At 38.7% G+C, this 18,788-nt stretch overlaps 1 protein-coding gene across 2 annotated transcripts in view; it reads left to right on the top strand.

Annotated features, from left to right (window-relative positions):
* Positions 1 to 18,788, top strand: part of MYOM2 (myomesin 2) — a 105,265-nt gene that overhangs the window by 79,977 nt on the left and 6,500 nt on the right. For both annotated transcript variants that reach the window (XM_054982628.1, XM_054982636.1), the window contains exons 26-33: positions 1,420 to 1,564; positions 1,677 to 1,736; positions 2,238 to 2,305; positions 5,899 to 6,012; positions 9,244 to 9,331; positions 12,010 to 12,048; positions 13,229 to 13,334; positions 18,381 to 18,544. In XM_054982628.1, the coding sequence (XP_054838603.1) occupies positions 1,420 to 1,564; positions 1,677 to 1,736; positions 2,238 to 2,305; positions 5,899 to 6,012; positions 9,244 to 9,331; positions 12,010 to 12,048; positions 13,229 to 13,334; positions 18,381 to 18,544 (784 nt within the window). The remainder of the gene's footprint in view (positions 1 to 1,419; positions 1,565 to 1,676; positions 1,737 to 2,237; positions 2,306 to 5,898; positions 6,013 to 9,243; positions 9,332 to 12,009; positions 12,049 to 13,228; positions 13,335 to 18,380; positions 18,545 to 18,788) is intronic.

Raw genomic sequence — 18,788 nt, forward strand, 5'->3', positions numbered from 1 at the left:
CTTTAAAAAAATGCCTTTGAACTCTTCATTGCATTTGCATGGAAGTAAAAAGGCCAAGTTTTTTTAATCATCAAATGAGTTTGCATAACCTCTGCCCCTGTGGGTTCTGTGGGGCTAAATTAGGAACACAGCTTACAAGGCAAAGTGGAATGTCTTTAACTCAAAACCCTACACCATACAGAACAATACAAGAAAGATTTATATAGCTAACACATTGGTGTAACAGAACGAAACTTGCGACAGATAGTCTGAGAGAGTTCAATTAAATAACATGTTCTTGCTTGCAAAAACTTTGTGGTGAGTCAAGTCTAGTTTTTCCTCAAATCCACCAGTTTGCTGGATTCTATTGACTTTCTGCTCTTTCAAAGGAAATTCATTTTCAGCAAACCGGACAGCCCAGTAACCAGCCTGCAGCTTGAAAGGCATAGACCTGTAATAACAGTATAATGATGGGACTAATACCACTTATACTGAATTTAGTCCCCAGCCTTTTACTCAATAGCTTTTCACATACATAGCTTTCCAATTTCAAGATGATAAGAGCCCTGAAAACCTTTTCAATCTCCACAGCAGACTCCTTGCTTCCATTCATTAATTCTGTCCCTACTGGGCTATACCAACTAATTCTTAGGGGCATTAGTAAGTGCCATGTCTCCCTAGGGGCCATCATGAACAAGTTAGGGTATTCTTGATCCTCCCATATCTGACCAAGGATCTGAATTTCCTTTGCTAGTCAGGGCACAGAGCTCTTTCCATGAAACCATGAAACCATGGAGCTAATCTAGGCAGTCCCTTTCATGGCTAATAGGCATAGATAGATCCTATCCTTTAGGAATTTGTAAAAGGCTTTTAAAGCCATCTAATCTAGTGGCCATCACTAGGAGACATTTCTAATAGCTTCACTATGTGACGTGGTAGTAATAAGAATCTGTGTGGTAGACAGGAGCAAGAAAGGTAATACAACATACCAGATAGAACTGGCTTCTCTCCAGCGCTGTAAAATAGTCAGCTACCCTGATCACCATACCTTCCAAATGAGAAAGCTTGCCCGCTACCAGACACAGAATATGAAATGGAAAAGCAATTTACATATATGCAGTTGTTGTTCTTTCACTTGTCCTCCATCTCTACTGTAGGTGATCCTGTAGATAGGTAACTAGCAGCAAATAGCAATTGCATGGAACTTAGAATGGAAGCTGTTTTCACCAGCTTCATCATGTATTATGCTTTGGTAATACTATTGGTTTTGCAGAAAGATAGTATTTATTTTATAGTGTTCTTATTATCTTTAATGTTTCATACGGCATTAATTCCATTTGATTTCGTTTCCCAATTTTGAATCACTGATGCACATTGTAAGCATTTTCATCCATAGTGAACCTATCCAGTGAATATTCTCTTTACTTGTCAAATCTTCAGAAACATAGAATTAAGTGCGATCGTCCAACTGGTCTTATTGAGATGGTCATGGACCGCTTTACTATTGAGAATGAAGGTACCTACACAGTGCAGATTCAAGATGGGAAAGCCAAGAATCAGTCATCATTGGTTCTCATTGGTGACGGTAAGTTACCTGACCTGTCTGGCTTAAGCTATAATGTATTTTAAATAGTTCTGAATACCTAAGTGAACATTTTTTTTAAAAAAAAAATCTTTTTTTCTCTTTTTTTTTTTAGCATTTAAGGCTGTGTTGGCTGAGGCTGAGTTCCAGAGAAGAGAATACCTGAGGAAACAAGGTAAAATAGGAAGGACTAGGCTTTCCCAAGCCCAGTTCCATTTCAAGTTTGGGATGAGGGGATGGAGCCTTCTCTCATTACAGAACCTTGATGCTGCTTCACATTGTATGAAAATACAAGTTTACCACAACATGTACAAGTAGCAGAGAGCAATGGCTAATCTTTCATCCCTTCTTATGAGTGCAATAGTGAGACTTACTGTGTTTTTCATGTTTTCATGTGTCTTCATTCACCTGACTAGATTAGTTGGGCATTAGTTGTAAGCCTGAATGCATGGCTTGTTTTCCATTTTGGATCCTATCCAGATCCTACTACTCCATTAAGCAAAGTTTAGTCATTTATTCAAGCACAAAGTCTTCCTCCAGTCTAAAGAGGAAGAACCACTTAAGTTAGAGGAAATCTACTTGTAAGGTAGTGGAATCCTCTCCATTATTTCTCCGAAGTGGTGGAAATGGTCAATAATGACTCAATGACATATATGAAAATCTTCCTTGTTTTTAGGTCCTCATTTTCTGGAGTATTTGTATTGGGATGTTTCAGAAGAATGTGAAGTACTGCTTCTCTGTAAGGTGAACAGGATTTTTTTGTATATTTTAGTAAAATGACTTTCTGAAATGTAAACAAATGCATTTATAGTGGAAGATAAATTTGAAGGAATGACCATATTTTTAGATAGTTCATGTCTTTGATCCTGACAGGTTGTATTGTTTTTAATTTTCAGAAGTAATGTAAAAAAAAAGTAATTATGAGCATTATTTTTTAAAAAACCCTTAAGTATATTTGAGAATATAATCCTTTGGATAGTTAGGAAGAAGCCACACTGATCTCAGTGGGACTTACTTCCAAGTAATACACTTAGGGTCCACTGTATCTCTCACTGATTTTGATGAACGAGATAAGGTAACCTGCTTTCTATTCCCAAGTATTGCTTACAGCTGGCAAGGGTCAGTTGCTATTCACAGAACAGTCCATGGGATAGGTAACGGCACTGCAGCTATATTCCAATGGCTTCTTTTAAATGAAATTAATCGATTAAAATAAAGATTCAACAACACATCTTTTGTATCTTTCCTGATTAAGGTCTCAGTATGTTTTTAAAAATTACATGTGTTCTTGGATAAATGTAAGTCATGCAAGGGCTTTTTATATTGGATTATTTTGATCAGCATGAGATAAAAACATTGGCAAAATATCATAAACATAGACATTACAACACAAAGAGCTTCCTTATCTTAGGCAAATGAACAACAACAGCTAATGAAAAAAGTCTCAGTAGGGTGTCACAAAATCATGAAACAGTAATGTTTTCCTTTTGTTTTGTTTGGAATTATAAATTCCTTTTTATGCTGAAAAGCCCTGTTGGCTACCATATTGTGGAAAAATTTAGTTGTTTCGATTTACAGAAACCTTCTTTTACTATTAAAATACATCTCTGCATCAAGTCTTCATTAGTCCAGTTGACCTTTCACGGTTTGCTTAGAAAAGTTAGAAAAAAACATGTAGCAGTTTTCAAAGAGGAAGCTTTTCTGCAACATTCACTTTAATACAATCTGGAAATGTGACAAATTCCCATCACTGGTGCCATTGCTTTTGCATTCAGTAGCCTGCTTGCTGAAAGTCAGACACTGGCATGTTTCAGACTGGAAGTCTATTTTTTGTCCTACAATTTTTCCAAGGATACGTGTTTGTTCCCTCCTCCATTTTTCTTTGCAGCTACCCTCTGAGGCAAATTAGGCTGAGAAAGGGTTGAGGTCACACTCTGAGCATCACAGCTGAGTGGCAGTTTTAACTCAGGTCTTTCCAAACCACACCGTCCTCACCTACAAACTTAGGGAGCAACCCCAAGAAGGTCTCCTAATGTTATTCAGTGGGACTGATTTCCATGAAAGTGTTTTTAGGATCGCACTATAATGTGTGTACGTTTCCCCTTATAGCTCTGTCAATAAAAGGACTAAAGCACAAGTTCTAAGCTTGTGTAAGATGATCTATACTGAATTTGTTTGTTTATTAGTTAGTTTTAAGTGTTTTAAATATTTAAGCATTTATGTCCCACCTTCCCACAGAATTCAAGATGGTTTATAAAATGATTCAAACCTTTCCAATTAAAACCAAGATATAACCCTCCATGACAGATTATGAAAGATTAATTGCTGAAATTGTTTTTAAGTCATAATTTAGTATCAAAGCACCAGATCTGCTGGATTTTTTTTACAAGTTTCAAATGAGCTTGCAGTATATTTTGCAATCAACAAGAAAAAAAAAAGCCAGTTCTTCCTCAAATTTGTCTCCGTATTCAAATTACATTGCCTGGCCTTGCATATTTCCTAAATAATTCAGTCCTTGATAGCTGATACTGCTGAGGACAAGGATGCTTACTTTTGCTGTACCTGTTTTTAATTCTCATATTTTTCTGGTCTCTGTAACACAAGAATGACAAACTGCGGTTACAGAACAAACAGCAGCTCTTTGATAGACAGCCTGTTCCAAAACATAGAAGAGCATCTCTGAAAAGCAATCATCTTCTGTTCTTTTTGAAAACTCTTTCTAAAATTGCTTCTTTGAAGTTACAGTTTAAACTCACTCATTGAGCGATATTTCATATGTCAACCGATACGCAACTATATTTCAAGCGTAAAGCAACTCTGAAAATACTGTTTCTGCTTTGGCGTTATGTTGAGCTGAGTTCCAGTTGGTGTTTCAAAAGGTCTGTCTTCAAACAGTTTCTCTTTGCTTTGGAAAATTATAACCTAGACAAGGACCTATGACTAACAGCAACCCTGGACTCCAAAAGCCATCGTTGGTCCCTAAACCAAATCTTTTTTGAATTGTGAAGTTGGATCCTTTCTGAGTCCAGTTTGAAACATTTCTAATAGCAGTTCCAGAGGTATCTTTACAACATATGTACATCTGTTCCATCAAGTCACAACTGACTTATGGGGAGCAAGGGCCTTTCAAGGCAAGTGAGAAGCAGAGATACTTTGTTATTTCCTTCCTCTACACAGTCTTCCTTGGTCATCCCCCATCCACCCTGTCTAGTTTCTGAGATCGGACAAGATCAGGCTATACCATAGCACCTTCCCTCCCACCATTACAACAGACTAAGATAAATACCATGTGGTTCTTTGTGATCAGTTTGGCTTCACTCAGAACTTTAGGATTAAAACAGATGAGAGGCTGAAGATCTGTTATGTGAATGGGTCCCTAGTGTATTTGTCTTTGTAAATAACGGCTGCTGATTGACACTGATTTGGATCAAGGAAGTGTTTGGGAGGATGTTTAATTCTTTCTCCCAGAACAATTGTACAAAACATTGTATTTTCACTTGCAGCTCATAATCTACCTTGGATCTCAGTGAGAAAGGCTTAATAATAGTAGTAGTAGCAGCAGCAGCGGCAGCAGCAGCAGCAGTAATAGAAATAATAATAATACCCCTACCACAGCTATTTTTCCTATTGGACAAAACATACAAACTATCTGTGTGGTGGTGTTCCTCATTGCAGCTGAAGTTTTTTCTAGTATCTGATCTACTTGGACCCATAGAAGACACAGTGGGCAGACTGTGTTTCTCTCCTGCTATATGGATGATTGTAATATTCCTCAGGGTTTTTTCCACTCTATTATTACGTAAATTAGGCCATAACCTTCAATTGTTCCCATATGTTTTTAAGCTACTATTTCTGATTATTTCCAGTATAAATGAAGATGGTGTTGTAACATACGTTATTAGATCATTTACTGAAAGACAAATGACACATAAAGAAATTACTTGCCAATAGAGATGGGTGTGAACTGGGAAAATTCTGAACAGCACGGTTCATGATTAGTTGCATTTCACGAACTTTCATGAATTTGCCCTGGTTTGTGTCATGAAAACGTCACTTCTGGGTCAGCAGAAGTTCTGCAGAGAGCCCATCCCCCCCGTTGCCTAGGAAACTGATTGATCGATGCCAGGCTGTCTGCAGTGAGGAACTGAAATAAGAACCAAATGAACAGGGTAAAATTTGATATGGTTCATGAGAAATGAGCACCCACGAACTGCTGGTTTGCGAACTACAAATGGGCCCAGTTCGTGATGAACTTTGGTTTGTAATTCAGTTTGTGCCCATCTCTACTTGCCAATAATAAGTTCTAATATTGAATAGCTTTTGGTACTGTTGTTTAGGTAGCAAATACGAAGAAGGAGACTGCTTTCAAGTGGTACAGAGATGGAGCTGGAATTGTGCCTGAAGAGCTGCCTGACCTGCAGAAGGAATTGATCTGCATGACTATTCCAAGGGTATGGTACGATGACTCCTAAAGGACACATAGTCAACAACTTCCTTCCTAATGTCTCATTGTGAAGTTTAAGATCATATAGAAATGTTTGTTGCAGAAATGTAGAACTCTCCTATCCTAAGCTTCCTGTTGATGCTGACATCCCAAGCCTTTATTTCCGTTTCATGTTATGGGCTATGCTTTGAGACTGGAGATATTTTTTCTAGGTGGCATCTTGTTGCCAGTTTAAAGTATATTTTTATGATATGAACACTTAGTTAATTACTAAGTTAATGGAAACTGGTCATTACAGCCTACACAGGCATTAGCTAACATAATTCTGACTGCAGTTTATTTAAAGGAATGCTTATGAATTTTGACCATGCCCACTTGAAGTAAACTTGATTATTCCAAAGTGAAGGAGTAGTATGGGTGGAATCAGGTAGCAGACAGACCTCTGAGGATATGCAAGTTGGCCACCATCCAGACATAATCCAGTGATAAGAAACAACAGTGTAAAATACTCTAATCATTCAGGAAGATACAGAGGGTCTTCTTAAGTAAATATGATATAAGCCTGTTCACTATGAATAGGGAAAGGAACACAAAGCCTTATAAAGCCCTTCATGGCAGTTTTCCTAGACAATTTATCCTGAGCCCTAAGTAAAACCTGGTCTGGAACTGATCCAGATTCTGTTGCCTTAGAACTATAATAAAATATGGACTGGACCACTAAATATTACAGACATTGGTGGGGGGGATGTCAAACAGGTAACTAGAAAGAGGATTTTAAAGCAATATAGGTAAACCATCAGTATATTTGGTAAGCAGAAGCTTGGAGTAGCAGATGCTGATACCACTTTGGGCTGAAACCTGTAGAGTGGATGCCCCAAAGCTATAATATACTAAAATGGTTTAGTACATTGAGTTATCTCTTTGCTAGCAGTGTCACCCAATTGCTCTTTTTAACTTCTAGAACCTACCAAGTCCTCTCAAAAATGTTTTTTTTAGGAGGGTAGGTGGAAGAGGGAGTCACAAGGAAAAATATCATTGCCTGGTTCAAGTTTTGCCAGGAAGTTTTAGGGATTCCTATGAGAACATTTCCACCTCTTCCCAAACAACAGTCTCTGCATTTTTAAAGGTACATACATACATACATACATACATACATACATAATCATTCCTGTCTCTTCAGTGATATCATAAATTAATTCCTTCAGAAAGCTTGGCAAATATCAGTTGAATGTGCTTTCTTTGTTAATATTTTATCATTTTGTTCATGCATTTTTCTTTTTAGTACCTCTTCAGTTGACATTGCCTATTCCATTTGCTATATATAAAAATTATATATAAAAATGCTGACCCTTCATAGTGAAGCCTAATGGTATATAAAGCTCCTTCTAGTTACCTGTAGGCAGAGATGAGTTTGTTTCCTGGGCACCCTCATTGCATGTACTGTTATCGGTGGGATTGTCAATCTAGGTGAGATTCTGGGAGTTCTATGTTTGGGTCTCCAAAGTGTTGTTTTGTGACAGTTAGCTGAGGCACAGAGTCTGATTTGGATCCAGACAATGGCACTGGGGAGTGGTTGCCCCAAATTGCTGTTCTGACCAGAAAAGGTCCTGAGGAACAGCTATTGGTCCAGTTGTGCAAACAGAAGACACTCTCAGTGAAATCCTAAGCAGAGTTACTCCAGTCTAAACCCATTGCTGCCTCTGTGTTACTTATGTATATATTTCAAACGGGGAAATAAAAGTCAAGAAAAGATCAGGAGGAAGAACCCACTTCCCTGGCATTGCAATCCCCGTGTGGTTGCTCTTTAAAAAGCGAAAGTGTTGAGAGCTCCAGGCATGGTGTCTGCTCTAAATCAATCCATAATCACTTTCATGAACTAGACTATTAGCCACAGTTAGGCTAGGAAGTTTTCTTTAAAAGATAAAGTGGTTTGAGAGAATAATTTCAGAAGCTTAGTCATGGCAATCTGTTGCAGCAAAAAATTAGTTGGAGTCTCGTGGAACTTTAAAGACTAACCGTAATTTGTTCTTCATTCAACTTTTGTGGAATAAATCTTACTCCTTCCAATGCAATGACTGAACCCTCACTATGCAATTTTTTTTTAGGGTAGGAGTGTTTAACAAAACACTCACAACACAGACAAGAGTCCATGAAATACAGGAATTATGGAGTGCAGTGTAATTATGTAAAATTCTCATCATGAAAAATCTAAACGTATTTACTAATTATGCTAATGTAGTTAACACCTGTAAGTTATGAGGGGTCCCATGTTTTGCTAAAATACGTGTAATGAATAAGACATCTCAAGTCTTTGTTCAATCCAGGAATAGAGGTAGTTTGAATCATCTTAATGAAACTGGTTAACAAACAAAAAATGAATCGGAAAGAAAAAACAAGTCTTGTGGTACCTTATAACCTAACAAACTTTATTCCAGCATAAAGTTTTGCACTGTTAGTTACATCATTTGAAAATTTTGATCTTTTGACTAGCAACTTTTAATTTGAAAGCATGGCTTTTTAAACACAAAAATGGACTGTTACTCCACTCCATAAAGAGAGTTTGCTGATACTCAGATCAATTATGCTGAACTGTGCGCAAGATGACCTAGCCGAACTTAAGCATATTCAGTCCTATGGATTTCAGTGGTAAAGTTAAGTACAGTACAGGTTCTACTTTCTCCTAAATAAATGGGCCAAACCTGGATTATACCCCTTTCCAAAAACAAATCTCACTGATATCAATGGGACTTAGTCTCAAGAAGCCACACTTAGGATTCTATAACTGGAGCATGTTTTCTTAGGTGATCATCATTACTTAATTTATTCTTTTATGTTTGTCTCTTGATTCATGTTTAATGAGACCAAACTCAATATAATGGGTATAAGCAAGACCTGAGAAGGCGCTATTTGATCAACTGATATATAAGCAGTTAAAACCAGAGATGATCACATCCCTGTCAAAATGAATAGTGCTTTATAAAGCTAATTTTAACTTACACAGACTGAAAATGATATTTTAAGAATAGAAACATCTTGATAACTTAGTGAAATCTACTATTTATAGTGAACTGTATGAATGCAATAAAATTACCTCATTAACCATGCTTTCACTTCCATTTCCTCTTACGTCTTTATTGTTTGGGCAACATTCAAAATAAATTCTCTTTATGCTATAGAAACTACATCACATTTAAAAGACATTACTTTTAATAATAATGGTGCCATGTTTGATTTCTAGCTGTCCAAAAAGGAGCAGGGTGAATATAAGGCAACCCTGAGTGATGACAGAGGTCAAGATGTCTCTACTCTCGACGTATCAGGGAAAGGTAAAGCTCTATTTTGCTACACTGAAGTAATGAATGTTTACTAAGCCTTCCAAACCACGGGAAGGCATTTCTCTCAACTTCCCTAAGTAGAAGAACCTCTCAGGAATTCTGAAGTTATGAAGGGTTTTGCCCCATCTTTAAAAAAAAAACCCACCTGTCTTTACTAAGCTCCAATGATACAAGCCTCTGTAATGTTTAACACAGTCCCTACTTATTAATCAGTTCTCCTCAGCACCAATGATCCACGTGGTCCATTTGAAGAATGTCTTCTAGTTAATTTCAGTTGTTCCCTTAGGATACCATTTAGGCAAGCATCATATGAAAAGACAGACTTAAGTAGTGTTGTCAGCATGTTCTTGCGCTAATGAGGAAGTGTGTGCACACCGTATCAGTTCTTTCTCAAAGGAGGCCTGGCAGACCACCTGTCCTTGCCTTTATGCCCCCCAGCAGGTGGGAAGATCAGCAGAAGAGTCATGAGTTAGTAGATGTGCTAGCAGGGCCAGGTGGGAGGTATTCAGGTTCTTTTTACCAAGCTCAACTTTGCTGGGCTTTCCCTGCACATCTGTTGGTAGAGAAGGGGACAAGACTCTTTTGCAAGTTGTAAGTTCTCCTGCTCCTAGAGAATACAAGGGCTGTGGCAGATCGGCTCTGTGGGAGAAACTGAAGCCCTCTTAGTCCAGAGAACTGATGTTTCTTCCAAAAATATCTGCTCGGAAGTCTTGAGAAATATGACAGGAAAGCTTGTTCCTCTTTACCATTGATGGGCAATTCCACACAGGATCTGGCATGTACATTACCAGCTGTTCTCAGGATGGATCCAAGAAATAAGTAGATGTGAGCACAGCTTTTTTATTTATTTGAATGATTTATAGTCCATCTTTCTCACTGAGACTCAAGGTGGATTGCACAGTGTAAGTCAATATGATCTGTTGCTGGGACATTCTATTAAAAATGCAATAGGGTATGCATATGCAAACTTTGCAGAAATTTGAAAACAAGCAGAAATCCAATATAGAGCTGAAACAATATTGAAACAAAGTATAAGCAATTAAACATGACCCATCACAGCAATATGAGAACTGGGACTTGATAGCTTTGTAAGATTTCATTTTGCGTATGCAGGAGTGGAACATGTAATCCCAGTGCAATTCTATCCCCCCCCCGCCCCATTGCTGACTTTCAAAAGGCAACATTTGCAGGAAAAAAGTTTAAAGCAAGAATTTGTCATCATTCCTGGCAGATTGTATTTGTGGCATGTTATCTTCAGAACGGGGAAGGGGAGGACCTGCAAGTCCCTTAACCTTGAGCTTATATTCTACTGTTTAGTGCTAGTAAAGATCATGTCCCTATAGGTGTCAACTTATTGCCAAGATTTTCTGTGTTCAAAAAAGTAGTACTGTTCTTTGTGTTGTCATTGTTGTGATTAACACTTAAAATATAGCAGTGGTCCAGGTTGGCAGTTATCATTGTCTTTGTAAATGCAGAACTAACAAATGAAGAGTACTCCAGAGATTTCACTTTCTAACAGGGATGTGAAGATGTGCTAAAGTCAGTGTGAGTCATGGCTGTTTGAAGATCTAGGTGGACTATAGGTGCTGCTGTTCTGCTCCCTCCATCCCCAGACATGTCCCTTTCAACTCCCAGTCACTCTACCCTCAACTTCTTGCTTCTCACATTGTTCCTTTCCACTGCTGCCTGCTGCTATGGGTGCCGTTGTTGCTATTTTAAATGTATCCCCGAGTGTTAAATTCAAAATAAATCTGGGAATGAGAGATATCCAGATCCTCAACCAAATCCAATTCTCCATATCTCAAGTCTGAACTGGCCTGCTTTGGACTTTACTACCAATGGCTTAGATCCTATTCCTTCTTTCCATTTGCCTTCCTCTTTGTCAGTTGCAGAGGTGGTCCTCTACTGCAAAGCATCTTTCTCTCACCCTAGGCAGTTTGGGGCTCCTTGAAAGAGATTGGTCTGGTGTGAGTGAAGCACTTAGCACCAGAGGAATGTGTGGTCCTCAGCAGAGGACTTCTTCTGCAACAGATGGACAGGAGCACAAGTGGAAAGAAGGTGTAGAACCAAACAGGAATGATGGAATGATGGAAAGTGGAATGATACACAGGAATGAAAGCCAGCATGATGCTAGTGGTTGGATTGTCAGACTAGGATCTGGGAGACCCAGGTTCAAATCCCTGCTCTGCTGTGAAGGCTTGCTGGGGGAACTTGGGCCAGTCACATACTCTCAGCCTAACCTACTTCACAGGGTTGTTGTGAGGATAAAATGCAAGAGAAGAGAATAGTGTAAGCCATTTTGTGTCCCCATTGGGGAGGAAAGTGGAGTATAAATGAAGTCAATAATAAATAAATAAAGGTTTTAGTGCTGTTGGGGGTCTAGGGTAAAAGGGGGAGGGAGGGTGGGAAATGTGTATTTGAATTGATAAATGTAAGACAATTAGTACTAGTTAAAAAAAAAGATGTAATATGTAATCTGTGAAATGTATGTTAACCGATCCAATAAATTTCTTTATTAAAATAATAATAATAATAATAATAATAATAATAATAAATGTAAGCTGAAATAACCATCACATCATCATTGTTTTTTCTCGCTTAATGTAATGCTATGCGAATAATGCAGAATTACCTTTCCTATATTAATATATTGTATTGTCTCTCCTCAGTATATGATGATATGATCCTGGGGTTGAGTCGAGTCAGTGGTGAGTAAATCCATTTTATGCTTCATTTTTTTAAAAAAAATAATGATTCTATAGGCTTAAGATCAAATTCACATATGCTACTTAAAGCCTTTTTCAGTTACACTCTTGCTGATGGATTTTGTACTCTTGATTCTAACTTCTGGATTGTTTTCTGGTGGCGCAGGAAAGTTGACTTCTTGTTGTGTTCCAAACTTTGCAATGCCGTGTGATTTCATCCTGAGGGAGTTACTTGTCATTAAGAACAGGAAATCTCAAGGACTCTGGTGATGCATATCCTTGAGCTGGTGTGTGGTTAACTTTCTGACGAGGTCCTTGATAAATTGTTAATTGACATTATTAAAAGGAAGGAATTATTTTCCTCCCTGTCTTGTTTGTTGCCATTTATTGAAAGAGACTTAGGACAATGCAGCTTATTAGCTTTATGATAAGAAGTCACTAAGAGAGAGCAGGTCTTTGTTCTCTTGGCCATTCATGCAACTCAGGAGAGCCTTCAAAAGATTAAATCAGTTATAAAATCACCTTGAATTCTGGACTGTGTTCAATGCACTAAAGCAGCAACTTGGATTTTACAGATTACATTGTACAGATATATACACATTATGGGAAGCATAGGAAACTTGCTAATGTTTAAGTAATTTTTGAGATTTTAGGGGTCCCAATGGAAAAATGTCAGATGTTTGTGTGGAGAAGGTAGTTTTTGACATTTGCCTCTGTGGCATAGTTGGATCCAATCAGCTTTTTTGCTCAGTCTTCCTTTTTTTATGATAGCCCCACGCCACGTCTTTTGTCCATGCAGATCCTGTGATCCCAAAATAGCCTTTTTGGTGATCCAAGGGGACCCCTTCCTTTTTACCAGTGGAAATATTGGTTGTGTCCAGCCCAATGTTCTTGACCGAGAAATAGTGGAGACGAGGAAGACATATGAACATTTACTGAGAACAGCCTTGGTCTTCTTTTAGATCTAGTGATAAATATTAGAATTTTCTGACTACCTTTGGACCTATTAAGAAAATGTTATCTAGATTTCAGATATTTACTATAACGTATGTATTTAACATATTGGTAATTCCTGTAAAGAGCATATTGTCTTCTTCAAAAACATATAATTAATATGTTCAGATTCTAATTTAAGATCTTATAAACCTAAACAATTGATATCAATGTTCTTTTATGCTTGCAGGTAAATCTGCATCTGAGCTGAGGATCCACTGTACTCCAGAAGGAATAAGACTTCAGTGTTTCTTGAAATACTACACAGAGGAAATGAAAGTGAGCTGGTATCACAAGTAAGTGGGAGCCATCTTTAATGGCACAGCCTTAAGCACAGTTACGCTCTTCTACGTCCATTGAAGTCCATATTATTAGAAAGGTTTGACTCTGCTTAGGATTGCACTGTAAATCCTGTTATGCCTGGTATCCAGAGATTTGCTAATAAACATTTTAACATCAATAGTGGGCTTTGAAGAAAAAGTTATACTCCAGATTCTCCTTTTTCACTTAAAAAAAATGAAATTCGCAGGGAACGTTTTTCATAAGAAATGAGCCAATCTCTGTTTTTCATACTGTCATCTGCACAGCTGGCAGTATTGCATGCAAATCCCTAGTCAGCCCTGAATCATCCCAGCACTTTGCATAGCAGGGAGCATAAAACAAATCCTAAAGCCGGCATGCAATCATCCACTCATTGCACTGCAGGGAATCTAACCAAGTTTCCATCTTAGAAGTCTGCTCGGTCTAGTGAGCTGAAACTAGTAGAGTAAGGCATATAGTAGAGTAAGGCATATATTTTTCATATTAAGTTTTTGTCATCATTAGCCAAGCCACCCTATTTGGATTACTTTTGAGCTGATCAAAGAGAAATGTAGTCTTTGTATTACAGAGTTAAGTTAAACTCCATGGAGAATTTGAAGTGAGGTTATCAATATTCTAGTCACTGATGTTTAGTCATTTCTCAGCAGAAACACTAAAGAAACACTAATAAATAAATCAGTGTTGGGCACTTCTTTCCAGTTTTAATTGCATCTCTTCAGTATGAATTGAAGTAGAAACATTATACATGGGGGAGTTAACAGGTGCAAAGAAATCTCCAATCTTGCTTTGTTTGGGAGCAGGGAGGGAGATTAAGTCATCTGCCCCATGAGGGCACTTTGGAACCCCCATCATTTCACATACCTTGTTTCTAATGCAAATGCAGCTCTATTAGAACAGCAGGAGAAAAGAATACAAACAATGCGAACAGCTTACTCAGAAATCCACATGCCGGGGCTGTTTGAGGACCCAACCTTATTCTGATGCAATCTTTGTCTTGAAATCTGAAGCGAACTCTTGATAAGTAAGTCCAAGCAGCAGTCTGAGAAGAGAACTGAAGCTGGCGAAATATCAAGTAAACAGCAGAAGAGAAATTTCTAAGCACAGGCTGAATGTAGCTGGATTCGATGCTGAGCTCCTTCCCAGTTGTTTTCAGATGGCCTTGCTTGAGGGCTTGTTGATGTTCCAATTTCTGCAGGTCCCATACAGGCAACTTCTTAGAGCAACAAACTGAAATAGCCTGTCCTCAGACACTTCCTTGATGAAAATATTTATCCGTGATATCCAGTATGAATTGAATTTTCAGTGTTCTGCTGTTTCCAAACTGATTTTTCAGCCTATAGCTGAAGAACATACCCTTCACCCTATAGCTTCAAAATCCACTGGCAGATTTCATCAATAACCTCAAAGCCTTCAGTAGAAAAGCAATCTCACAACCTGAAGGGCAAAAGATATAAAAGGATTAAAAATGTAAAGATCATGGAGTCCTGATAGTGGAGAAAGATATCCAGATGTCAACTAACAATGATCACAAAATCCTATTAGACTAGATTTCAAAATTGAAGCTGGGCTCTTCCTTCCATCATCAACTTTCCATTGGATTGAAATCTGATCTATAAGGATTCTTCCAGGGTTCCCATCCCAACCCATTTTGTATGTCACACTCCCATTTTCTCCTAGTGTCTGGATAATATGGATATCAGATTTTTTGTTGTTGTTAGGCTTTGAGGTACCATGGGAGCACACTTGTTTTTGTTGTATTGAGTACCATGGGAGCCCGCAATTCTGAATTTATTGGAAAATTGCACAGATACATTTGCTAAAGTTCCCCAGGATCCGCCAAATTTAAACGCTGTGATTTTTTTTAAAAAAAGTCCTTATGTACATATATAAAACTCTACTTCTGTATGCATGTCACCTCTAGCCAGATCGGGGCTCCTGTGCGTAAAGCACAATTTACAGCATGATAGTGAGTTAGCAGATTGAGGATGTAAAGAACACCTACTTGATTACGCTAACATTTGAATCATAGCCTAGATATCTGCAAAACATCTTGGCCATGTTTACTTTCCTTGAAACTGAGAAATCAACAACTGGAAATCAGATTTTTTGTTAAGTGTTTTGGAACCAAAATGGAAAGATTTAAACATTAAAAACGTGATCACACGTAATGCTCAGACCAGAAATAAAGTAGGAAACAAAACAAAACAAACATCTCATTTGTTGTTGGTTGCTTTTAAATCTCATAGCACTTACTCACATGTTGAATGAAAACTTAGTTCAAAGTTTTGAACATGTGCATTGGCCATGGTAGATGATGCATGAGATGGTAGTTTCATAGCCCGAGGTAGGCATTTGCAACCCTCACTCTGGTGCTTGGATGGAAGCAGTTACAGTGGTTGGTATCCTGAGATCAAAGGCCTAACTCTTTGCCAGTGCAATTGCATTATCTTACAACCCTCTCTCAATTGTGCTGGTTGATGCCTTGGTCCTACAAGGTCAGTCAAGACCGACAGTTTGAAGTGCTGCAGGGCTAAAGATATTGGTGAAATTTTAACACTGGCTACGCCAATGTTGACATCTTAATTTAATTTATTAAATTTCTAACCCACCCTCCCCACGAATGGGCTCAGGGCGGGTAACAATACTGTTATACTACAACAACAATAAATACAATATAAAATTAATAATACAATAGAAAGTACAACACACCATTAAAACCATAAAACCATATCTAACAGCAACAAAGATGTTAAAACTATATACTTCAGCAATTGGAGGGGGTAGGGCAAACAGGTCATAGATGTTTCAGATAAACAGCAGACCAAGGCCACAGCAGAAAGGCAGGCCAGGTAGCCCGCTCAGACTTCAACCACTTCCATAGGCATGGGAGAACACCTCAGTCTTACAGACCTGGTGGAATTATAATAAGTCCTGTAGGGCCCTGTTCTCAATGGAGAGAGAGAGTTCCACCAGGCCAGTGCTAGGGCTGAAAAGGCCTTGGCCCTAGTTCAGACTAGGCAAATATCCTTGGGGCCAGGGACTACCAGAAGATGTTGATCAGCTGAACGAAGAGCCCTTTGGGGAACATATGGCGAGAGGTGGTCCTGCAGATATGTAGGTCCCAGTCCATTTAGGGCTTTGAATGTCATTGTCAATACCTTAAACTTGACCCAGGAACTCAACTGGAAGCCAATGCAGCTGGCATAAGATAGATCTAATGTGTGTCCTAACTGGAGTCCCAGTGATGATATGTGCTGCTGCATTCTGTACCAGCTGTAACTTCCAGATTAACTTCAAGGGCAGCCCTGTGTAGAGCAAGTCACAGTAGTCCAGTCTGGAGATGACTATTGCTTGGATCACTGTTGCCAGGTTGCTAGTTGAGAGGTAAGGAACAAGCTGCCTGATCTATCGAAGGTAATAAAATACAGACCTGGAAATGGCTGTGATCTGGACTTCCTTTGACAGGGAAGCATCCAGGACCATGCCCAGGCTCCTCACTGTTGGCATAGGCGCCAGATGTACAGTGCATTCCAAAACAGAGTTTATACCCTTCAAAGTCCATTGAAGTCAAGAAGCTCAGAAAGAGCTTAGAAGGGTGTAACTCCGCTTAGTTGGGATTACACTGGTAGTAACTACATGAAATACATGATTTTATCTAAACTATGTGCTTCAGTTGAAATCCCGTGCCTCTTTTCACAGTGCCACATGTGCCTAGATAGCCCTTCCTAGGACAGGTGTTGCTGCCATTCTTCAGATCCATCTCAAAAACCCTCTTCCTTGACAGATATCTTTCCTCACTGCATCTGCACTGTCTGCGCTTCTGTTCACAAAATTTCCGCTAACCTAATCATATATGATGTAATTACTTTTTCTCGCTTTCAGATGGCATACCCTTTTATCTCCCCTCATCCCCCTTCCCTTGGCTGTCATCCTTGCTTGTCTTGTGTCTTTGCATATGTCTTTTCTTTCACTCTGAGAATGCCATGCACATCTTGAAAGCACTATAAATGATAAATAGCAGAAGTAATAGAACCCTCCCTGGGTGACAGATGTTCTTCCTTGGGGGAAAAAAAGCCCTTTAAATTTCATGTATATTATTAAATTGAAATATGAATAGAGCAAAAATAAGTGTAAAATAAATTCAAAATGAAATAGGAGAGAGTTAGATGTTCTAAAGAGAAAATGAAGGCAGATACTTTGTCCTCCAAAAGAAACACTTCCAGCCAGAAGCACCTGCCCATCAGTAGCCAAGTCTGCATGGGTCAATTTCGCCGATTCAGTTTCCATACTGCAGAGGGTTTTTATGTGACCGTCTGCACCAGATTTGCCACTATGAGTAGTCACTCAGGCCACTATATGGCTTTTCCCCATCCTTCCTGGAAGCACTGGTTGCCAACTCTGGGTTGGGAAATCCCTGAAGGTTTTAGAGGCTGAGCTTAGGGAAGGAGGGGTTTGGGGAGGAAGGGGATCTCAATGGGGTATAATGCCATAGAGTACACCCTCTAAAGCAGCCATTTTCTCTAGGGATTATGATTCCTACTGTCTGAGATCAGTGGACATTTTGGGCCCCCACCTGGAAACTGTTAACTTCCAGGTGGCCCACCTACAATGGCCCACCAGCTGATTACTCCTAGTTTACCTGCGCTTAATTGCTTATGCATTGTCTATGCTTAAATAAACCATATTGTCATTTTCTCTTTGAAGCAGAATTCAATATTTCTTATTTAATTACAATTTCAGCGGCTGGGTTCTAAGAAGTTTTCTTAGGCATGCCTAAAGATTTGGGCCTAGTCAGTGAAACTGACAGGGTTTGTTTTTTTGCTTTTGAACAGGCACACCTCCTTCCCACACCCAATGCCATATCACAGTTTCAGAACTGCATTGCTCTGCAGCATCCAACTGTTTGAAAAACAGAAGCCCAAAGTCCTTAGAAGGAGATCATGCAATGGCATTTTGGATCCTAGCCAGTATGTTTTTCTTTATGCCCAGGCACATAAAAAACCCTCTGTTTATTTTCCCAGGGAATCTAAGATTTTGTCTAGTGAAAAAATGAGGATTGGGGGTAGTGAAGAAGTTGCCTGGATGCAAATATGTGAGCCCACAGAAAAGGATAAAGGAAAATATACTTTTGAGCTATTTGATGGAAAGGATGCCCATAAGCGGTCTATTGATCTCTCTGGACAAGGTAGGAATCTTTAGCAATGATACAGCCTAATGAAAACAGACAACATTTAGGCCATTTTATAGTGGGAAAAGTACATTATTATTTTTTTAGATATTTATTTCACACCAGCAGTTTTCAAGGGGTATAGTACTACCTTCGTTCATGCTATGTCTCTTCTTATCAGTGCTGACTTTGATCGCAATTCTTATTTCATTTGATGTTTCTGTACCATGTTATAGGTTAAAAAAGCAAGTTCTGTGTCAAT

This window comes from Eublepharis macularius, chromosome 1 (assembly GCF_028583425.1).
Source record: "Eublepharis macularius isolate TG4126 chromosome 1, MPM_Emac_v1.0, whole genome shotgun sequence".
Classification (NCBI taxonomy): Eukaryota; Metazoa; Chordata; class Lepidosauria; order Squamata; family Eublepharidae; genus Eublepharis; species Eublepharis macularius.